At 37.2% G+C, this 24,436-nt stretch overlaps 2 protein-coding genes across 13 annotated transcripts in view; one reads left to right on the top strand and one right to left on the bottom strand.

The window, feature by feature from the left end:
* Positions 1-16,683, top strand: part of pde9aa (phosphodiesterase 9aa) — a 66,844-nt gene extending 50,161 nt beyond the window's left edge. For 7 of the 9 annotated variants that reach the window (XM_015363563.2, XM_006638966.3, XM_015363568.2 and 4 more), the window contains 10 exons: positions 3,060-3,146; positions 3,974-4,078; positions 6,198-6,280; positions 7,124-7,280; positions 9,605-9,718; positions 10,393-10,497; positions 11,309-11,437; positions 13,762-13,857; positions 14,759-14,825; positions 16,470-16,683. In XM_015363563.2, coding sequence (XP_015219049.1) covers positions 3,060-3,146; positions 3,974-4,078; positions 6,198-6,280; positions 7,124-7,280; positions 9,605-9,718; positions 10,393-10,497; positions 11,309-11,437; positions 13,762-13,857; positions 14,759-14,809 — 927 coding nt within the window. In that variant the 3' untranslated portion in view covers positions 14,810-14,825; positions 16,470-16,683. Of the gene's footprint in view, positions 1-3,059; positions 3,147-3,973; positions 4,079-6,197; positions 6,281-7,123; positions 7,281-9,604; positions 9,719-10,392; positions 10,498-11,308; positions 11,438-13,761; positions 13,858-14,758; positions 14,842-16,469 lie in introns of all 9 variants that reach the window. The other 2 variants (XM_015363564.2, XM_015363561.2) reach the window with 2 other exon arrangements.
* The window catches only part of wdr4 (WD repeat domain 4), a 41,439-nt gene continuing 17,341 nt past the window's right edge, over positions 339-24,436 (bottom strand). For 2 of the 4 annotated variants that reach the window (XM_006638965.3, XM_069179222.1), the window contains exon 11: positions 20,993-22,473. In XM_006638965.3, the coding sequence (XP_006639028.2) occupies positions 22,295-22,473 (179 nt within the window). In that variant the 3' untranslated portion in view covers positions 20,993-22,294. Of the gene's footprint in view, positions 2,348-20,992; positions 22,474-24,436 lie in introns of those variants that run through there. The other 2 variants (XM_015363570.2, XM_069179221.1) reach the window with 2 other exon arrangements.

The raw sequence follows: 24,436 nt of genomic DNA, 5'->3' as shown, positions 1-24,436 counted from the left end.
CATTTGCAGCGGTATTGGAGAGACAGCAACAACAAAGTGTGCTGGCTAGCTCACAGAACAAGCCACAGTGCTAGGACAATGGACAATGACTTTCTTATGCTTTCTGGTTGTGTTCTGTGCTGTAAATGATCTCGTGAGACATTTTCTTTCTTGCATTAAGCAGTTCCTTTACATTCATAGTGTAGGTATCCTCTCACGAGGCACCAGTAAATGTAGGGGTTTTGTGCTTAACTGGGACAATTATTAATTGTAGCAGTAAGTCACAAAATGATTCTTTTGATGGTATTAGAATCCAACCTTGCGGGATAACTCAAACAACGCACACACACATGTACTAATACACTAAAATACATTTATTAATACATAAAATGTGCATATAAACATAACAGATCTTATCATGAGGGTAGCAGAATACAAAAGGTATATATTCAATCACGAAGAGTTACAAATACCAAGAGGGACATACGTTCAGTATATCACTCATTTAGACCGTTTCGTAAATGAACTTAGTTACAACTTCTACACTAGATACTCAAAAGCAAGTACATCACTCTTAGGAAATAAATTGATATCAACTCTGGTTGAGGTAACAATTGAATTCTCGAGCGGTAATGCAGAGTGTTGAATTCTCATCCAATCTCTGGGGATTCAGATCTCCTGCAGGCACAAAGAAGCAGTGGCAGGCCTGTTGCTGTCCAATCGGCACTCTCTGGCTCTGTGCCAGGCAGTGCTCGGTGCGGCTTGCGGTGATGCTCTGCTGATGCTCACTGACGACTGGCTAGTTAGTGTTGGCTGAAACTAGCAGAGTTTGTGCACAGGAGAAAAGTGACTGCTGGTCCCAGCAGGTCAGGAAGAGGACCGGTTCGTTCCTGATGAAGCGCTAGTCCTGAATACTGATTTAGCTGTCCACAGTTTCGACCTGTTCACGAGACTTGCTGCTGATGCTGTTCCTCTTAGAACAAAGGAAAGTCCTGCACTAGGACACACTGGCCGTTACATGGTGGTCCGGACTGAGTCTGAGGATGCTCAGGAGGAGCCCTGAGACTGAATGTCCAGCAGGCGCGCTGCGAGAATGTCATGCGCCTGGGAACTGTTCTGCCCTTGGGAACTGTTCTGCAGGCGCTCTGTGTTGCCTGTTTTGCCTGGAGGAACTGCAGGTTGTTCATTGGTTGAAAGTTTCCACTGAGCACCACTGAGATGAAGGAGAGAGGGACGGGCAAGGGAGCAGAAATCTTAATTCCTGTACTTTAATAAGCCTCGCCGCTACAATAAAGAGAGATGTTTTAAGGTAGAGGTAGAATGGGAGAGGTACAGTATTTGAAGGGGTTATCTTACTCTCCCCTGGATGGCAGAACAGTGGTTTACTGCTAAGTTACATTTTAGTAGAGAGGTCAACTGATTAGTACATTTTGTGATTGAGTTAAAATAATTATTTGTAGAGTACTGTAAAACTTTAAAAGAATAAGAATTGACTTGTAATCCATTGAATGTAAAGGGTCTATAGCAGATGCGGCACATAGAACAATACATTAATCACACTGGTGATTCAGATGGATTTTTACTTATTAATTTAACTGCTAAAATCATTGTGAAAAGCCATTTATAGTCAATAAAATAATGTTATAGAGGTATTAAAAATCAACAAATTCTATTTTGTTCATTACTTGTTTGTTGTATTTTATATTTCCCAGTATATAGAAGAATGTCACAAACTCACAAGTGAATATATTCGGGTCACATAATGAAATGCTAAGTACAGTGGTCTAACTAGCTGCAGGACTGAGAATAATCTCACATCAATATATTACATTCTGAAGCAAAATTGCAGCAATTCAGATTCAGTCATACAACAGCACCATACAAGTCACAGGACAGCTGCAATGATATATGTGTGAGTAGTAAAAAAAAAGGAACAAGGTTATTCCGTGCTGAAAAGAAAAGAGACACAATGTCTCGGCTGTGGAGCCTTCTTCAGGTGGAAGGTACCCCACGGCTGAAACACTTTTCAGCATGGAATAAACCTTTACTTGTTCCTATGCAGACTACACATGCAGAGATACAGTAGGGCCAACTCTGCAGCTTTCGAAAACCATCCACTCTTCCATGTTCTAACACTTTTATCCAATCAGGGTCTTGGGAGAGCTAGAGCCTATCCCAGCAAGCAATGGGCGCAACACAGGGTACACCCTGGACGGGACACCAGTCCATCACAGGGCACACACAGACACAAACATGCATATTGCTGGATTTGATCCCTTTGATACCTTACACCAGGGCCAATTTTCCCAGAAGCTGCTTAACCTACAGTACCTGAAAGTCCTTGGGCTGCAGATTGAAACCACAGCACCTGGAAGGAAACACATGTAAATATGTGGAAAACATAAAACTCATCAAATATATCGCATCCTGGGAAATTAACTCAGGACCCCAACCCAACCCCTGCCACCTCTATCCAAGAGCACTCATATGGATTTGTTCTACTCCTAGGGATCCCTGTGGTTACTGGTTTTCATTCCCAAATGAATCCTTACTTATAATAATAGTATGCTTCATTTAACCTTTCAAGTTGATTTTCGGTTCCTAAACAATTGGTGGTTTCCAAAATCTAGGAACATTTAAAGAATAACTTGAAATCAGCAAAAAGCTGAAGAAAAAATATCTGTTTAATAAAATTATAAGTTCAACTGACATTTCAAATCAGAAAACAAATACACATTTAACATAAAAACTAGCAGATACAAAGGTGTCATGAGTCATGTTTTTGTCTATTACAAATTTAGACTGGAAAGACAAACTATTTTATTACTACCTGTAAAGGTCAAAATATGCTGATAGTTACTGCATCAGTTAATCAACGATCTCCAAGACATGTTTTGATGGTGCTTCTAGGCTATCTACATTGCACGCTAATGCTGTACTTTGAAACCAGGAAGAGAAGGCCTTGATAGTCTGGCAGCCTGTGCTATGGATCAATTCAAAGTAACACAAAACATCAGGTTCAGCACTTACTGTTTTTCGAATAGTGATATCATGAGTGATGAGTTATGTTTTTTTTTCAGATGCTGAGTTGCTTGGAACACATGTACCATGACCTGGCGTTGGTGAAAGACTTTAATATTAATCCAATCACTTTGAAGAGATGGCTGGTAAGACCAAGCATGGTGCATCTTGAACACAAGCTGTCTGAAAATTATCAGCAGACTACAAATGACAACTACTAATGCTTTCAAAACAGTTTTTGCACATCAATAGGTTAACTATACACTAGACATTAATTTATAAAGTATTCATATTGTGATACACGCAAGGTTCCTTTTAGTGCTAGTTCTTCATGGTTTATTTTAAAGTAGAATCTAGCTAGTAAGGTTCTCAGACTAGAAACCAATAGCAAAAACAAATTAAAAAGCCACTCCAAGCTCCTTAATCATTACCAGGCATTTATGACACACTTGCAGATGAAACCTGTTTTTTTCACAACACGTTATTTTCCATAACTGCATATCCAATTCACAGTCACAGTGGCCCATAGCCTGTCCCGGGAAGCACTGTGCGCCAGGCAAAATACACTCACACCAGAGCCTATTTTACAGAAACCAAATTAAACTACCAACATGTCCTTGGACTTTGGGAGGAAACCAGAGCAGAGGAAAACCCCCGAGAGCACAGTGAGAACCTGTTGACGAACATGTGGGACAAACTCCACGCAGATTGAACCCAGCACCGCAGGGCTGCAAGGCAGCAGTGCTGAGCACTGTGGAGGCCGAGCTTATGTTCTCTTTACAAAAATACGTGCAGTGTCTAGCACTGTGACAAAAGTTTTGTCTGTCAATTTTACTGTGACTTTAACATGCTTCCACATTTACTAAATGCTCATTCTTCCTAGATAGATTTGATTTAATTTTGATTTAAGTGTGATCCCCTATGGCACAGCACATGTCCTTAATAATGTCCCTCTCTGATTTGTTAATTGCAGCTGTGTATCCATGACAACTACAGGAACAACCCTTTTCACAACTTCCGCCACTGCTTCTGTGTCACTCAGATGATGTACAGCATGATTCATCTCTGCAGCCTGCAGGTATTGCCCTCCCAAACCACTGGACCACACTTAGGTTCCAGTTCTCCCCTCTACAACCTCTTATTTCATCACATTCAGAGTAGCAAGTGAATGACTCTCTCTCACCAACAACTTTTGCTCTAGTGGGAGAACTTCGTGTCATCCTCTGGAAGTGAGGCCCAAATAGAGAACTCAAGAGGTTTCCCATCTTCACTTCTCCCGGAAGCAATAAGCCTTCTTTATGGATTTTCATTCCTATACAGTTTTCATAATGAGTGGTATTTAAACAGAAAAAAATCATAACATGAAACATAAGCAAGAAGAGGTAATTCTGCCCATTTTATTCCTTTCAGTAACTCGTAGTATAGTGATCCAAGATTCCTCATCAGCCATTTCTTAAAGGATGCCACTGAGTCAGTTTTAAACTACATGGATAGACAGGTTTTTCCACACCCCTACAACTTCTGATCAGTATCTCCTGTCTTCTATCTAGAAAGCCCTGAAAATTCCTTTCTTAAAAGACTCAGAACTCTGCTTTAGTTAATTAAATTGTAAATATTTAGATTACTAATATAAACTTTAGTTTTGAACAGAATATTAGAAATATAATGTAAATCATTTCTTCATTTAAATGTCTACTGGCCACTTTTGAAAAAAAATGATAAAAGTGTTACTAGAAAATGTAGAAATTGAGCTTGTTGAACCTTAACACCTCCCTCTGTAACTGGATTCTGGACTTTCTGACCGAGAGACCTCAGACAGTCCGGATCGGTAATGAGATCTCCAGCACCATCATAATGAGCACCAGAACCCCCCAGGGCTGTGTGCTCAGCCCACTGCTGTTCACATTGATGACTCATGACTGTATTACCAAGTACAGTTCAAACTGCATCATCAACTTTGCTGATGACACAACAGTGGTGGGCCTCATTAGCAACAACATTGAGTCACCATACAGAGAGGAGGTGGAGCAACTAGTGGGCTGGTGCACAAACAATAATCTCTTAATGTAAACAAAACAAAAGAGATAATCACTGACTTCAGGAGGGCCCACACTGATCACTCCCCACTGTACATCAATGTCTCCCCTGTGGAGACAGTTAGAAGCACCTTAGAAGTTTAGAAGTTTGAAGTTTAGAAGTTTCTTGGTGTACACATTACAGATGACCTCACTTGGTCCCTCAATACCACCTCCCTAGACAAGAAAGCACAGCAGCGTCTCAATTTCCTGTGGCAACTGAGGAGGGCAAACCTTCCCCACCCATTCTTACCACTTTCTACAGGAGCAACATTGAGAGCACCTTGACCAGCCGTATCACTGTCTGGTTTGGGAATTGCATCGCTTCAGACTGCAAGATCCTGCAACAAATTGTGGAAACAGCTGAAAAGATCATTGGAGCCTCCTTCCCTTCCATTTCTGTCATCTATCACAAACACTGCATACATAGGGCCTCCAGTAAAATAGATGACCCCTCCCACCCCTCCCACCCCTCCCATAAACTCTTTGCCCTCCTACCATCTGAGAAAAGATATCACAGTGTACGGGCTAGCTCAACCAGACTCTCTAACATCTTCTTCCCGCAGGCTGTTAGGCTCTTCAACACCCAGAAATCTACTTGCATCCACCCCAATTCCAGAAACAGGGTTTAAATCCCCCCAGTGTGTTGTGTATATTGTATTATGTATTTACCTTGTAATTGCACTATCTGCACTTTGCACTATGTGTATCCTGTCTGCAATGTCTATGTCAGTGTCCTGTATTTGCCGTGGACCAGGAGGAACGATATTTCATTCCACTGTATACTTGTATATGGCTGGAATGACAAATAAACGTGAACTTGAACTAGATCTATATACTTTTTCATTTTCTGAATCTGAGCTTTGGGGGATTATTAACCATGGGTGCTTCACGTCGGCAGTCTCACTAGCTGCACTGAAGACTAGTGACATTATTCACAGGCAGTCTGAAGAGTTTCAGCTGACTAAGGAATTTATATCTTGTAGTTTGTAGTCCTAAGGAAGTTAAGTTACCTTGCATAAGAGCATTTTTAGATTTCCATTAGTACACACATGTAAAAGGATAATTAGTTCATTTTGTGTTTGGAGTTTTGATTTAACTTTTGATTGACTGTCTTCACAGGAGAAGTTCACTCAGGTGGACATTCTGATACTGATGACAGCAGCAGTCTGCCATGACCTGGACCATCCTGGATACAACAACACGTATTAAATGTTTTCATTCTTGTGTTTTCCCCTGTGAAAATAGTTTGTAGATGACCTATATGTTTCAACAGAGAACAGACACATGTCTACAGAAAACTTTAACTTTACTCTACAGAAAACCTTTTGTAAGGGAAACCCACACATACACTTGGAAAACATACAAACTCCGCAGAATTAAGCACTGGGCCCCAGCACTGCAAGGCAGTAATGCTAACCACTGTTACCACTGAATCACCCTATTTAAATCTTATTAACTGAAAAATGTTTCAGCCATTTTAATATGTGTATTTTATACAAAATATAATTCTTATTTGCTTAAGAACAACTAAATAGCTGATGTAACTTACAACATATACAAAGTGAACTCTATGATACTTTATGTTCTTTTACATATGGAATATCAGTTAAAAATCAGTGTCAGTGTCAAAGTCAGTGACGTGTGTGCATTGCATTGCACTATTTCTCGAAAGGATTTAAAGGAAGAAAAGGCATAAAGAAAGAACATTCTACTTTATGTACTCAGTCTGTGAGGACTGAATAGTCTAAAAACTATTTTAATATGATTTTAAAATATACTGTATCTGATGTTTGGTTGAGAGACCAGATGTTGTAAATTATTTTCATTTGTTGACCCTGATCCTACTACAAAGGTCTTATGGTAACTTATAAGTGAGATATCATCACTTATGTCTTTGTTTCCATAAGATCAAATATCAAAGGATCACTTGATTACTCTTTTTATCCTGGATCTTAGGTCTGAATAAAAAGCAAAGAAAAAAACAAATTTCGAGAGTTCTGCAGCCTTACAGTGCAGCTACACTCATTACTGCTCTTTCCTCTCAGGTACCAGATCAATGCCCGCACGGAGCTGGCGGTGCGCTACAATGACATCTCACCCCTGGAGAATCACCACTGTGCCATTGCCTTCCAGATCCTGGCACAGCCAGAGTGCAACATCTTCTCCAACTTTGACCCAGAGTCTTTCAAAACGATAAGACAGGTGCAATTAAACAAAGCATCTTATTTTCAAGCTCTTAACTAGTAGAGAACAATTCCAGGTCTGTTAAATAACAGTCCAGGTGTTGTTTAGGTTTTCTTTCATTTACACTGCTTGAAGAACTGAGAACATCTTTTTTATATTGATTACCAATAATATTGTCAATTATTTAATTAAGAGTTGTCATTGAGTTCTAGTCCAGTGCTGTAAACTGTAGCAAATCTGGGGGTGTTGGACTAGTGAGGTCCTATATCCTAGATGGGTTTTTCCTCATCTTGGCCCTGTTTTAAATTCTAACTGAAATATTATTGATTGGCCAATTCATTGCCTGCTTGCTCTCTTTGCTTGATTGGATTTTGTAAAGTTATATATTTTCGGGTGAGTTAAAAATCAGCACATCCCCTCCACCAAGTGCTGGGCTTTTTTAACTCTTATGATTTAGACCTACTGAGAACCACCTGGGTTTCGGAAATTAACCATCTGAGTCCATGAATTTGTAAGAATGTTTATTATGGAATCACTGCGGATAGGCTGAGCACAGGTCTATTTGCTAAATGCAGGGCAGGATATTTCTGAAACCAAGGAAGGAATTCAAAAAACTGTAAACAACTTAATTAGTATTCAACAAAGGGATCATAAAGCCAAAGTAATCAAGAACTAATCTGATTCTAATACTGACTGTTTCGGAGGACATTTAGGTACAAGCTGACTTAGAGATTGCCTCTTCAAATGCATGTTCTGCTACTAGTTCACTGCTAAACAATGGTAGACATGAGTAGTCTGGACATCTGTGACTCTTCAGACACTTGTGGTTGCCTCAGCTGCTGTGAACTTGGGTGTGAGCAGACTGTCCTCCCACAGCACCGACTCTCTTCTGTTTGTGTTTCTGTTTGTTTTCAGGTCTACAGTACAAAGGAAAATAAAGTCCTATTATTACTACCTTAGTATTGCTAACTACCTGGACTGTTGTTTGGAGTCAAGAGGACTTAAATGTAATTCACACACTTCAAAACAAATTATTAATGCATTCTGTTCATCTTAAAGCATATATCAGTACTTCAACAATTTTCTCAAGAAAAGCATTTAATAGAAAAAAACAACTTCCTGTAAATGAAAAGTTTTTTTTTAAAAGGTGAAAAAGGTAATTGATGATCATAAATGAAAAATGCAAATTGGGGACTTTGAGATAAGTTTGCTGGTAGATCACTGCATCACAGCAGAGGCAATTATGCAATGGCAAAAACTTAGTAAGACTTTTAATTTTACTTATGGTTGAGTGGTAGAATAATTATACAGTAAAGTGCTTACAGGATGCTGTCAAAGATAAAACTGAATATAAATATATCAAGAAGCTCTAAAAATACAACATATGCTGTTAGCTTGACTATTCATTTGTTGTGTTTTAAGTGCCTCTCTGTAAACAACCAATTCAATAAATTGAGTATGTGATATACTATAAAATTTGGTATACAAATTAAACAGTATATCAAAATCATTTTCTTTAAGAATAATGTATAACTTTGACTATTCTCAATATTAAATAATTAAACTAAGCCCTATTTTACAATTGCTGAATTGCACATAATAGGTTTATACCTCCATGTGACTAATATTAGTGCTTTATCAGATGCTGTGAAAGGCAGCTTGGTGATAGAGTACTACTGCCTCTAAGGCCGCGGGTTTTGGGTTCAATTCCAGCTTTGTGCACCTCTGTGTGGCACTTGTGTGCTTGTGCCCTATGTTTGCGCCCATTTCTCAGGGCGCTGCAGTCCCTTCCCACCTTCCAAAGACATGTTGGTCGAGCGGATTAGCTACTCTGAATAGTTCCTTCTGGAAAGATGGCTGATCTCCCTTTATCATAATCTGTCCACGAGTAGTGAGGCCCCATGTGGTACTCTTTCCACTGTGCCCAGATTAGAGGATATGGTGCTTTAGCAGGTTATTGCTCTTCAGCCCTAATGCTGCATACACAAGTGAGATACACTGTCCCCCATTTCTCCTAATAATCTAAAGACATTTTTCTGACCTTTAAATGGCTGTTAATCTTATTCATGTTATTATTAGCATAGTCATACACATGCTCTGCCGTAATCAGATCTATTATTTGAGTTTTCCTTAGTTGCAATGTATCATTTAATAAGTTGATTAATATTAACAGACCTACATTTTTTCCAATGCATCTTGCTTAGTATTCTGTTTTCTCTTATTTACAATACTAAGCAATTTAGCAATTGCAATATTGAAGCCTACAGAAGTTGGTTTCTCAATAAATTTAGTATTTAGTAAGGTTTTTTGGTACTTTTACTTATTGGTTTGTTTTGTTACAGGGAACAATAACTTTAATTTTAGCCACAGACATGGCCCGCCATGGGGAGATACTGGATTCTTTCAAGCAGAAAGTGGACAACTTTGACTTTACTAATGAAGAGCATGTGACTTGTGTGAGTGGCCTCTCTTTGTCCTCTAATGGAGAAAAAAACAAAACTCAGACTAGGTTCTAATACCATTTTATGACAACATGATTAAATATTAATAAAATGCCTTTTAGAAGAACAAGAAAATATATTTCCAAATCCTACACCTTGCTGCTTAAACTGTGTCAAGGAAAGTGGTCAGTCTTGCCCAGGGGTATTGAACCCTAGCACCCATTACAAGACATTGCACTATCCGAAGCAATTAATTTATCTTTTAAACACTAAAGAAACCCAGCAAATCTCTTAAATCTCTGATAATTAAGGATATGTTGGAGAAAAGACTTGCTACAGTATGTCATTGAATTTAGGTGCAAAGTTTGACCACTCCTAGTCTAGATTAATACAACACCTATATTCTTCAATATGTTTTGATCTAAAACACTGGGGGGCAGAAGCACAGCACCTTGTAAAGGTATTCACCCCCTTCCAGTACTGTCTTATTGTCTTAAAGCCTGCTGGATTGTTGCCCCACTGTTACTGATATAGACTCAGAGTCAGTAGGTATTACTGTTTGTCCTCTGTATGTCACCAAGGGATATATGTTCAGAAACCATGCCAACTGCAATCATATCCTGTTGCTTTATATATTTCATTTCAAAAAGAAAAGTGAGAGCTTACAGATATTTTGTCTCTTGTCTTAGCTGAAGATGGTGCTGATCAAGTGCTGTGACATTTCCAATGAGGTCCGCCCAATGGAAGTAGCTGAGCCCTGGGTGGACTGCCTGCTAGAGGAGTACTTCATGCAGGCAAGATTTTACTCATTTGTAAACCCTCCTGAGGCAGGAACACCCTAACTTGTCTGATACTGTACATTAAAGAAGCCACTCCAATAACACTGCAAAAGTATTTAAGCACTGTGATCAAAAAACAAGTCGAAACTCTCATGAACGTTTATCCGTGAATTTGCCATAGTATTTTACTACAGTATAGTTTAGTTCTGGTCCCTACATTTTTACTGCACTAGGCTGCACAGACTAATTACCCCGATATATTATAATACTTACTCTATCCACTGCAGAGAAATCCACTATTAAAGCTGCAGTGTCCCCTGGTATTAATTACTTAACTGAAATATTTTAGATAAGATGTTTTTGTAGGTCTAGAATTGCTCATCCCTGATCTACTGTATATGCAGTAGCAAGGAAAAGTTTGATTGCAGATAAATAGTTGAAGCTAAACAAACACTTTTAAAATGCCTGAACATCATGTAAACTAATTGAGATGCAGTAATTGAGTGATTGTAATGAATGTCATATGAATATATTTATATAACTAAAGAATATTTTAGAATAGATAAACATTTGCCAAAATGTTGTTGGTGTTGGGAGGTTAATAATGTCATCAAGGCATTTAAAGTGTTGTACTGTAAGTGTGCCTCCAGTCCAAACTGAACTGGATATTACAAGATGGCTGTTGTCGCTTCAATGAACAGTGAAGATCGCAGATTAAGGTGGGGAAAGACTCATTTCCAGGATATTGGTGCTGCAAGTGACAGTTTGTGTATTCTTACACTGAATCCATTACAGGGAATTTAACTGTAGCTTTAACCTTTTTTAGAGTGACAGAGAGAAGTTAGAAGGCCTTCCAGTTGCCCCTTTCATGGATAGAGACAAGGTGACCAAACCTACTGCTCAGATTGGCTTCATCAAGTTTGTCCTCATCCCCATGTTTGAGACAGTGATGAAGGTAAAGGTGCTAGCTTTGCATATCCTCTGAAAATATATTCTGTGTCTATGGGAGTCAATTGCGGTCTAATCCATTCTGGTACTTTTACAAGTTAAAACTCTGCTCTTAACAATTTATTCTTAAAATGCTCAAATTAACCAAGGGGAAAGGTGGTTTATCCTTGTCAGATTCAAAATCATATTACCAAGCAGCTCATCTTAGATTTCTAATCTGTTAGTGCGATCAAAATTATAGTGCAAAATGGAAGATCTTTGATCACAGATGGATTTCCAGTACAGATGGTTCTGGAGGTTATGTCATTGGCATAGACTGTGTATAAAATAGCTATACCAATTAATGTAACATATGTAACAATTCCAATTAATATTTGGTTTAAAATAAAAAAACCTATAACTTGGAGAAAGATGTTAAGATATTAATGTAGGTATTCAGATACTTCCTCTGGAAGATCTGATACATGTTTTAGGACTATGAGAGTGATTACAGCAATATATACCATGACAAAACAGAATCATCTGAAAAAGATTTATCACAACAATATAACCTGGGAAAAAAATACTTATAGCAGATAACTCAGCAAGGCAAAAAACTGATGGACGATTTCATAGCTGCTTACATGAAAAGTAACCGGAAGAAAATAATATCAAAAGCATATAAAACATTGAATATATGAAAAAAAGAATTTTAAAATAAAATGGGGAAAAGAAAAAGAACATTTCTGCAAAACATGAAAAAAACATGCAATTTTCAACAAAATTCCAGTTCACAAATTTGGATAAACTTTTGTTGGGAATACTGACTTATTTTTTTATCAGCCCTAAAATTCAAGAAAAAGAATTTTCACAAAAGAGATGTGGAGAGCAAGTGGCAATTCATTTACACATATTTTGGTTATGCTCAGTAATACAACAATGTATACATTAGGGCTAAATAATATAGCAACCCTAGGCATATGAGTTCACTGTTATACATTTGGGTAACTTTTGATTCCTCAGAAGTAAAGAATATATACTAGGAATTATTTTACAGTAGCTTTCAGTAAGAAACCAATCACAACAAAATGGATTACTAAAGAACCCCCAGCTTCTAAATTATGGATCAGTATTGTGAAGATTTATATAATGGAAAAGATTGCTTTTTCTCTTAGGTTGCAGGCTGAAAGCTTTAGCAAATACTGGCAAGCTTGGGGTTACTTGCCCCATTGAGACCTGATTTTAATCTATGAAAGTAGATGAGTCAACCTTTTTGGGTGGAGTGTTACCTTTTTGTTGTGTTTTTTCTTATTATATTTCCATATATAACCTCCATCATGTAAATAGTTAATTAAATAGAAAAACGTAATGTTAAAATAAAATATGAAACTTGAAAATGATTTTGTATACATTTTACCTGGAAAATCTTTCATCATTAAAAAAAGTTATAAAGAGATTCTTTAGAATCCTTTGAAACCCATTGATTCCTACGATATATCAATCCGAATGAGATATAAATACCATCCTGAAGCTAAACATAAGATTATAAGAATGTTTACATGAATGAGGCTACATGTGACCAATCATGCTGTTTCTTATCGGATTCTACACTGTAATTTTCAAGCACAAGACTAGGAAAATGGTTCCAGACTCCAACAACCCTCTGTTTAAAGAAGTGTCTGCTGTCTTAAAATTTCCAAATATTAATTTTGACTTGTATCCCAGTTCCCCATATTGCTGCTGGTCTTGAAGGTGCCCTCTGTTGAATGCTTTTCAAGATTTTGAATGTGAGAATCAAGGCCCCACATGATCTGCTCTTTTCTGGCTAAAAAATGTAGTTACTTTAATCCAATATTTACACTCCCCTGGTACAATAATATTTTTCACATAGTGTGATGACACAAGCTGAGCACAATATCTCTAGTGAAGTCTGATTTACATATTGTATAATTTTAACATGGCATTTTTCGTTTTTTCTTAATCGTAATAAAGTAACCAAGCTTCTAATATTGCTTTCCCTGTACTCTCTTGTTGCTATCACTTGTACATCTCTTTCCCTAGTTCAGTACACTTATTTAATATTTACCTTGTGCATTTTTTCTGTCTATGTGCAATACCTTGCTGTATGTATGTTGTGTATTTCATGAAAGTAGTCATTTGGTAGTGACTTCAATACAATGTTTTATAAACCGGAAACCACAGTCCTCTGTGTTTTTTCTTTCTCCTTTTGTTGATAGTAGTTTATTAATATAAGCTGTCTTTTTCAATTATCTTAGTAGCTGTTTTTCTAATGAAATAAGATGTGAACTTGGAGTGCAGGCCCTACTAAGAGTACTGTCTTCATCCCTACAGTTGTTTCCCCAGATTGAAGAGGTGATGGTTCAGCCCCTGAGGGAATCTCGCGATCGCTATGAGGAGCTCAAACAGATTGATGATGCCATGAATGAGGCAAGCCCCCTTCACCCAACGTCTGGTCTCACATTACCAAGAAAGAGTATTAAAAGTTTTCAATTTGTTCAAAGGAAATAAAAAATAATTATATTGGACTCTTTCCTGGTCCTGGGGAGTCACAGCTCTGCTGGTTTTATAACAAACTCATGAATAAATATTAGGAAACCATTGTAGTACAAACACATTAAATCAATAACAAAATCAATTAAGTTATTAAGAGTTCAGGTAGAATGAAAATTAGAAGCACCACAGATGAGTAACCTCATGTCAGGGTAGTTGCTGCTAGGGTCTTTTCAACTTTTCAATAAAATACCCACAAAAATAAAAGCTCCCAATGGGACTTGTTTATTCCCTCACTTAACAAAACCCAAGAGGTTACACTGCCTGCCTGCATTCACACAGCTCTCTCACCCAATGCATGTCAAAGGATGTCCCCATAAGCCGATGTGGAAATCCAGAAGCCACTTCATCCTGGCTTTTAAATTGTCATTTGGTTAAATTGTTTATAGCTATTAATTTCCCATAGTTTTCTGGGGAATGTAGTTTAGACAAGATTCACCATCCTGTCTGAATTTACCATAAGAATGAATTATTTATGTATAATGTATAATGTGTAATGTATAATAATAGTCTGGAGATCAGATCTCTTAGGCAGAGATTTCAGCTGCAACCAGGCCTGAAATCGTGTGAGGCTAAGTAAAATGTTGATTCAGCTGTATTAGCAAAACAAATGCATGCTTCCATTAGCATGGCATATTTACATTCACTGATTCAAGCACAAGGCTAGGAAATTGGTTCCAGACTGCAACAATTTTACCCACCATGCCACCGAGGGAGACTTCTTCAGAAACCATGCTAATTGCAGTCATATCCTGTTGCTTTTCATATTTAATTTCAGGTACAAAAAAAGAAAAGTGAGAGCTTAACGCTTGGGGGGAAGAAGAAGTAAGAGCAGAGTGCTCAAGGTTAGTAAATGTAAAGGTAAATACATTTAATTTATCGCATATAATTATAGATAATAATTTATATATAATGATTTGTTGGGGAAATCCACTCCCTACCACAAATGGCAGATTTTGTTGAACTATAAATTATGTGCAGTATGTAAGGATTTTCCAAAAAAAACATTTTATTCAATGCTGTGGTAGCAAATCAGTCAACAGTATACAAACTGAAATGTACTCATTGCATAAGTATTCAGTTCTCAATATCAGTACTTGGTGGAAGCACCTTTGATAGCTTTGCACGTAATTTCTACCCATGTTTCCTGTGAATGGCCATTTTAACAAGTTTCTTGGAGTTCTTGATACACTGCAATCTTCAAGTCTTTCTGTAATCTTTCTATAAGATTCAAGTCAGGAGTTTGACAAGGACATTCACTATCTTCTTGTTGAATTAATTCAATTTGACTTTGTGCTACAGGTCATTGTCCTGCTGAAATATGAACCTTTCACAGACTTTTGAATTCTTTGCTGACTCAAGCAGACTGTTTTCTAGGACACATCCATTTTCTCCTTAATCCTGACAAATTTCCCAGTCCCTGCTGATGAATGCAACACTATACCATAATGCTGCCACCACCATTCTTGACATTAGGGAAAATGCTAAATGAGTGATGTTCTGTGTTGGCCAGATGTAACACTTTGTGTTCAAACTAAAATGTTTAATTTCAACAACAGCATCTTCCTTTCTAACTAACACACTGTAAAACTTTGCATGCTTTTCAAATACATTGTTGGCTTCAGAGTGAAATCCAAAGTGGTCCTGCTCAGGGTGTGAGTGCAGTCAGACTGAGTATTGTCTGAGTGGTGCATTTTCAGCTTCTTAGTGAGTGGCTTCATTTTCTTGAGCGGAATAAGCAATGTCTTTGAAAATTCCTTGTTCTCTTCTGCTCTTTCTCACTATACCACTTTATCCTCAAATGTTTCAAAAAGCTCCCTGATCTTTCAGGTTCAAGATGTTACTGTTCTGCTCCTGTTGGCATTAACAGATCGTCAAAGGACTTGTCCCAAGTGGATCATGTAGTCCAGTTTTGCAGTCTGGTTCCAGAACCTTTTCAACAGAATGATTGCATACAATATGAAGCCGAGTGCTCTAACCGTTTGGTGAAACAACTTTTCTACAGTGCTGCTATTGTGTCCTTTAATATAACAACTATTTTCATTTTTTCATTGCCTTCACTGGTTCTAATACAATGTATAAAACTGTGACTTTCAAGGAACAGAACTTGTCACCAACATACATTGCAGCATTCATGTCCTTGATTGATGCCTTGATGTGTATCTGTTCTGGAGGAAGACAGATGCACCTGTGATTTTAGCTGTGATTTTAGCCAGTGCAGCACAAGATTGTGACAATACAACCCAAATTATTTATATTTTCTCTTAGAATACATTGGAAATCTGAGTGATTAGGGTTTCTTTTAAGTATCATAAAAAACTGTAATGTCAAGAAACATAGTATTGCTTAGGGAAACTGGTAGAAATACTGCTATGCTGTGCTTTTGTTAATTCATTCCTGTATAGATTATTTCCATACATGTAACAAAGGAAACAAAAAGTGAAGTAACTGAAACTGTTTGGTTAGTAAATCTGTTTTCTTTACAACAGGTGAAAGGTCAGAAGTGAACACCTACTTGGTTAAAGATTTGTGGAAGCAGAACAGCTACAGTAGATGATCCAGACTGTCATCAGGGGATATACCAATGTACAGCAAATCAGAGCTACTTCTTAACATAATTGTTTAGTTTAATTCTTTTTTACATACATTTGTACAGTTTTATAGTCTCTGTTTGTTCCAAATAAATAATTTGCTTTAATTGCATCAGGTTGTTCATTTCTAAACATTCATCTAACAGCTTTTTACAGGCCTTTTAGGTAAAAACTTCAAACTTAGTTTTAATACTTCAAAAATAGTTGTTTTTAAGAAATTGTGAAAATCTGGGCAAGAAAATTGCCTCCCATGTACACATGTCTATATAAAATTACTTCTAAGGGATTACTTTTAATTTTAATACATCAAAAGAAATCCATTCTGGAACAATCTGACTAAATATTTTAATGTACTATGCTATCTATTGTCTGCTTAAGAATATTTGAGTTTATTTTTAAACATGTTACAATATTGGCAGAAATATGGAAATATATTTGAAAGTGATTAAATGCATTTAAGAACAGATTGAGAAATCAATATATTTCAAGAACACATTGTTCATATTTATGTGAAAAATGTGCATCTAAAATGTATTTGAGTATAAAATAAAATGATGACAATCTCAGAGGATGAAACGGCAACCTAGGGGATATGGTGGAAAATATAGTAACTGATGGTTGTCACTGAACACTGGGTTTTGGATTTGTAATCGATGGCTGTGAGTGTTGAAGTTTCTGATTCAGCAGTTACTGGAATGTCTGTGAATACCAGAACCTGGAACTTTGAACACAGCTTTTCATTTTCACCACACACTTAGAAATGTCCCCCCATTTAATCTGAAGAGCAATTTGCTAAAATACTGTCAGAAACTGAATTTGTGTGTATTTTTAAGAGAGTAGTTGAAGGAAACACTACTACAAATCATTCAACATCTGTGATCTAGTTCTTTGAATTCCTTTAGAATTTACTCGTTCATTTTCTGTGATTTGATCATTGAACAAATGTGATGTGAAATAAAATCAAAAAAGCCTGTTTTACTTCAAGTAGTGTCTCAGTAGTTCAGTCAAATTCTGATTAATATAGTAAGATGACAGGATTTAAAGCAATAGTGTTTTAAATATTAATATTTGGAGGAAATGTCAGCCTTGACCTTAGAGGCAAAAGCTGACAAATCCCCCATTGAAATGAACCAGGAAGTTTGTTGGAAGGGTCAAGATGAGGTTAGAGGGAGGATAGATGAAAGCAGGGAGAGATGCGTGCAAAGGATACAAATATTTACGTGTAAGAGAGTGGAAGTGTGAGATTTCAATTTGACCACTTCCGGAATTTCTGCCTAAAATTTTCTTTTATGTCAAAATGTTAACACACTTCACATATCAGGATTGTTTATACTATATTTTATTTCAAGACTTTAAAATGCTTACAAACCTTTACATTGCATTACAGCATAGGTTAGCTTTGTATATCTCAACACTGCTACTAGCGCATTCCTAATCCTTCTGTCTATAATTAAAAAGTTTTCAAATAAATTCCCTGCTTTTTGATTGTCTTGTTCTGGTTTGGAAATGATCCAAAGTTCAGTTAGGTACAAATTTGTTTACTGAAGTTACTATGTATTTTAACTTGTTACATATAACTTGGTACAAGTCAAAGCATAAAAGCTTGCCTAATGTAATGCATTTACAATACAGGGATGTATGATTTCAACATATTTTGATACCTAATCCTCATGTAAGTGGTGCATGTAAGAACTGTAATTGAAGTAGACTCCATCTCTGATGTTGTAGATAAAGCAAAGGTCTAATGAAATAAAATGTATTGTGGGAACATCACTGACTTCCTTAGGAACCTGAAAGGATTAGTAAGAATCAGTTACTTTATGTTACTATATAGTTCAATATGTTTATCATCATCACATCACTTTCATTAATTGCTTATCCAACAGGAAACACTGGCAGGAAGGCAGGATACACCTTGGACGGGATGCCAGTCAATATCTACACAAATGGAAAAACTCATAGGTTTATTCCATGCTGAAAAGAGAAGAGAAAAAACAAAACGTTTCGGCTGTGGAGCCTTCTGCAGGTGTGAGAAAGACAGGGCAATAAGCAAAGATTAAGTAGCACAAAAGAACAAAAGCTGGAAGAGGGAAGGAGACGGGAGGTAAAGAGGCCACTCAGGTGGTGCAAAGTGGAGAGGGGTGAAGAAAGGTGAGAAACTATGGGCTTGGAGAAATCTTTAATCTTCACAGACCTAACAGCCCTAACTCCTAGTGTCCTTCTGGTTTCCCCAAACGTAGATAGCTAGGCATTTTTTGTAAGAGATACAGTAAATAAGAATTTACACAACTGTTTAAGTGTGTTCAGAAGGCAGTTGTTACTGGAATGATACCAGGTGGTCACAGAAGGTCACGGGTATAAGGAATCTCCATCTTTCCTTCCATCACTCAATTATTGTTTAGACCCTTAGCCTCCAGACAGGGCAATTGTGACTCAATAGAGTATACAAATGGTTATTTACCTAATCATCCAATGAATACCTGGTCATATTTAATTTTTATTCATATTTATGAATTTTCTTTTAGAAACACATGAAACATGCATGTGTGGACTGTACATATCTGTTGTCAGTGATTTTTAAAAACAGTGGTTGGCCAGTGTCTGAATCTACAAATAAAGGGTTAACATGGGCCAATATTATTATTAAATTAATACTGGACACGCCAACAAGCTTTAAATCATTGTTATTTTAAATATGTGTCAAAGTGGTGATTTACCAAAAACAATTTTTGTCAGAAAAGGCATCTTCATCAAATGAAACTTAAAGGTTAATTTCATGTTAAAAAGTAAAAAAAAAAATGTTTTGGCATTATAGTGGGCCACAGTTGAGTAGGTGTACAGAAGGCTCCAGAATTTAAGTGTTCTTCAGTTTTTTTTTCGTTATATCTCACACACTGAGACAGCACCCTACTCTGACCTCTTCTTCACACAGGTCCTTTTAATTTCATAATGTGCTTGCTTTTGAAATGTTAATTCAAGTGCTATTAATGAAATATTAGCAGTACTTTAATCGCCTGTGAAGAGTCAAATGAACTAGACCATACGTTGCAAGCCATTTTGCAAACCCCAACATCTCAGAAGAAGCTATATATTTCATTTTAATGAACCTGAACTCCCCTGTGGTTTCATGTTGAAATTATTTGCACATGAGTTAGAGATACATCACCCATTCCAAAATATAAGAGTGTATTACACTGCATATGAGTGACCCATCCTGTTCAAAGCAGTGGGAATAGACCAGCATGTGGTGGGTCCCCTGATTCATGAGCACTGTTGGGTTATAAACCAGGCTTTATTCGCACTGTGGTATAGGAAAGAATTCTTATATAAATGACGCTCAGATGTCCTGCTTGCTGGTGGCTTTCTCGTACACTTTACTTTAGCAACAGCAGACCTGGCTAACGTGTTAATTCAGATAGCATCAAGGGTTTACAGGCAAACATAAAAAATCCACCAGTCATATCTGATGTAAAGCTACTTCTATGAGGATCATTAATAACATGACCAGCAGTAGCTGACGATTCCACTATAAGTGAACCAGCTTGCTGCTAGGATTATTCTGTATTATGGACACAATGCTAACGCTAATAATTTCTGTCCCTGTTGGTCTCAGCTCTGTTAGCCCACTACAACCCTGCCTCACAGCGGTGCTTTCTCCAAGAAAAGGTCTTCACAGGCTTGGAGCTTTTATAACTAGGTTCCTTCCATGGCTGAGGTTTGATGCAGAGAAGCTGTGCACCTTTACCTGTTTCCACTTGAGTTTTCTAAATTTGCATGTTAACCTGAAATGTCAGGGTAGTACCTGAGCCTCATGCTCCTTGGAAAGTTATTGTCACACTCATGTAGTTACTCCCAGAACCACTGGTTTCTCTCTAGGATCAGCCAAACACAGCTCTGGATCTACTCACTGCTATAGAGAATCCACATGATCACACTCCACATTCCCAGACAAATAGGGGGTTTCATCTTTTTAAATTTGCCTGCAAGATTGTTTTGTAATGTTAATTTCATTTTATACCAACTTCAATTAATCCTACTCAAGGCCCCCTTTTTATCACTGTAAAAATAAAGAGTTCGGACTTTTTAAAAACATTACCGTCTAGGAGACTATCCAATTTGGCTTTTAAAACTAAAATACATGATCTCACCTGTTCTAGCTTCGTTTCACTGACTCTCTATGGATTTCAGAATAAGATTCACAAAACTCCTGTTCACATTTATGAACATGTATGGTTTTTACACATGTACATGTACACATTTACGTATGGTTTGGTATCTGAGTAATTCTTCTTTTAAATTCCAATACAAGGCTCCAAAACTGAGTAGTCATCTCCTAGACCAAATTAGTTGACTTGATAAGTAATGTTAATAATAATGTTTCTTTATTAGCCCTATACAATTTCTTGTATTAGGAATGCGTCTTTTCGCATACCCCAGCTTTTCTCCAGGGAGACACAGACACAGAGACAGGGAGAGAAGCTTGGGGTCAGAGCACAGGGTCAGCCATTGTACGGCGCCCCTGGAGCAGTTGGGGTTAAGGGCCTTGCTCAGGGGCCCAACGGAGTAGGATTCCTCTGCCGGCCGCGGGATTTGAACCGGCAACCTTCCGGTCACAGGCGCAGATCCTTAGCCACAGAGCCACCGCTCCGCCCCAAGTTGGTCAGCACTTTCAAATAGCCTAAAAACACATTTTTATACTCTAGCTTTTAATTCTACTTATTGTATTATTTTGAATTTACTTCTGTTAACTTTAGTTTACATATAATAAATATCTTGTGTTGAGATAATATAGAATGAGAGGCAATACATAATATAAAGATTATTTTTTGTTATTCTGCTTTGGCTTGCTTCACATGTCAAATTTTGGCTATACCATACTGATAAGCCTGATCTTGGATGTAACAGCTGCTCATTTAAATCTATTTTCAAGCTTATCAAACTAGATGAACTGGAAATTAAAAATAATTAAATTAATTCTCTGCTACATTTAATTGCAGAATTTGGCAACATTACTGATGTTACTCTCCAAATAAAAACAAAACCTTTGAAGTTTGTATCCCCTGGACAAACTATTAAAATCAAAGCATTTAATCTGTATCTGACCTGAAAAAGAAATGAAATAATGAATTTTAACGAAAACATTTTATAAAATAAAAAATAAAAATTAGCTTTCACAGAATGAGTTTTCATGAGAATATGACAGATGTACAAATATTTCCCATTCACTCTGAAACAAGTCAGGACTTTTTCATTATGCCCCAGGTCCACATCATCTTGTAGAAGAGTTTAGACACCAATATAGAAATTGTCATGAGATTTTGGGATTAGCTTTTGCTTGGGGAAATAAGGGACATTCACAGGCATGTTTTTACCTAAGTAAGTGACTGATGAAACATAACTAAATTAAAGATAAAGATTATGTGACAGTTCACTCTAGTTCCAATTTAAAAATTAGGAATATTGTCTTCTGTTTAAGCCATGTGATGAAACTTAAAATGTGTTGCTTAATATGGCTGAATATACCAATTATCATTGTTTAGGACTGCTGTAAACGTAGATTGCAATTATAAGTTGCTAAATTCCATTACCCATCTCCTTTACTTTTAAAACCCAACATTGATTTTCAAGGCTGCAGTCCAAAGCACTCCCTGACCCCCAGGCAGCTCTATCAGGCAGCGCCTGACTCTTCTATCAGTCTGTGCAGTCCACTGGGAGGTGCAGGTTTAAGATGTGGTCTGCTCTGCCCTGGGCTTTTTGTTCGATCCATTGGACTCTGGATGTGTGCCGGGTCTCTTCTTGCCCTGCTGCTGCAGCCTCTCTTGCTTCTTCTGGAGATAGGCTGCCATGTTGTCAAAGTTGGCTTTGTAGAGATTGTGGTAGCGGATGTCATCTCCAACTGACTCTGTAGCGATGACCCACAGGCACAATTTACAGCAGTACGAGGACAGAGTAGAGAGAATGGGAAAAATGAGAATGCCACTGATCCTAGAAAAAAACATAGCCAAGAATTGCCTAGAAAAAATACTAGCCAATACTGTATAAAAATGTCTAGATATATTTAGGAATAGCACAGTTCTGTTACTGAAAATTTGGACTTCAAAAAGGTTTCAGGTTTAGCATTTTAAATAAAACAAGGAAAACAAAAGTGTACTTTTTTAATTTTCCGCAAGCATGTATTGAAGACAAACTCAGTTAAAATTAATGTGCTACCACTACAATCTTATGGCTACAAATAATACAATTATTTCTGAACCTATTTTATTTCTTAATTACCTTAATCACAAAAGTCAAAATTAGTACATATTATTCAACCAAACACTTAATTTAAATTGGATAAACCAATGATGCTGAGCATACACAATATTAAAAATATGTATACATTCTTCTTTAAAACGTCAAGACACCTAGCTCAAATTTAGCGAACAATGAGAATTAGTCTTAGTGACTTAATTACTGAAATTGTTGGTTTCTGTCTATTTTGGATTCAAATTTTGCACAGAACTGACCATCAGGATTCATCAGCTGATGAGGCTATATTCAGAGCGCTATGTTGCAAGTCCAGCCCACAAATATGACAAGAGGAGGCCAAGGTACATAAACATCCAACCGTCTTCCAACAACTTTATTCAATACAGAGTCGTAGGGGAGGCCTGAGACTCCCAGAATGGGACACCAGCCCATTGCGGGGCACACACAAACACAAACTCTCACCAGGGCCAGTTTTCACAGAAGCCAATCAAGCTGCCAGTATGTCTTTGGAAATCGGCGAACCCAGAGGAAATGCAGGTGAACGGGGGGAAACGGGGGGGGGAACATACAAACTCCGCACGCACTCTGACAATGGCACTCTGAAAATGAACTCAGTGCCCAGCTTTGAACGTCAGCAATGCTAACCACCGTCTTGCTATGAATGTTTTTGTGTGTGTTTTATTGTAGACCCTTGACTAGAAAACACCAAAGCTCATAAGCAGCTATAAGCACACACTGAAGACTGAGGCTGTGTTTCTCACTTCTCGTCTTGTGGACTTCCTGTGGTATCAAGCTTTCATTATTCATACTACTGCTTTCTCTTATCTTATTGTTATGACTGGGGAAGGTGTCATAAAATACAAAAACAATGAGATCCCTTTTACTTAGATGCAGCTGATCTCACAGGCCAGTAAACACAGAGGATAAAAGGGAATTTTCAAGATTACTCGTTTACATCTTAAAAAGTCATTAAGAGCTTTCATCAAAACACAGCATAAAAAACAGGAAGGAGGAGAAAGGGAGAAGGAACAAAGTTTGTACCACACAGGTGGACCTTGTTCTGCCCAGTCTTGGATATTTTGTGATTTGAACATTTTTTTAAAGAACATGTTGTCCTGTTATTTTAGGAAACCGCAACAATTCACATTTTTTATTCATAGGTTTTACTACATGCATGCAAAATAGCTCTTAATAGTTTATCAATTTGTTATACACAGACAAAGATGGAACAGGTTTGTTCCTTACTGTAGGGGTCCAATTGATTATATATCAGCAAAACCATCAGTAAACAATAAGTAAAGCTCTGAAAATCAGAAATTTATATGAAGTTGCTACCCATTTTAAACACCATTTAATATATTGAGAGCTAAAAGCAAATTTAAAAATATTAAAATAAGAAAGGGATCCCAGTAATTGGAAACCATTAACTTAGACAACCAGCTTGATTAAAAGTTGATTAGTCTGATTCAAGCTTTTATTTCTAGTAACTGTTTTAATATCTTACATTTTTGGATATATTCAGAAATGAGGATTCATCATTTATCAAAGCTGGTTTCAAACCTCTTCAAATATAAGATGTGTGCTTGTACTCATATGCAATTATCAATAATGTCTGC

This window comes from Lepisosteus oculatus, chromosome 15, assembly GCF_040954835.1.
Source record: "Lepisosteus oculatus isolate fLepOcu1 chromosome 15, fLepOcu1.hap2, whole genome shotgun sequence".
Taxonomy (NCBI): domain Eukaryota; kingdom Metazoa; phylum Chordata; class Actinopteri; order Semionotiformes; family Lepisosteidae; genus Lepisosteus; species Lepisosteus oculatus.
This window is presented reverse-complemented; position numbering and strand designations above follow the sequence as displayed.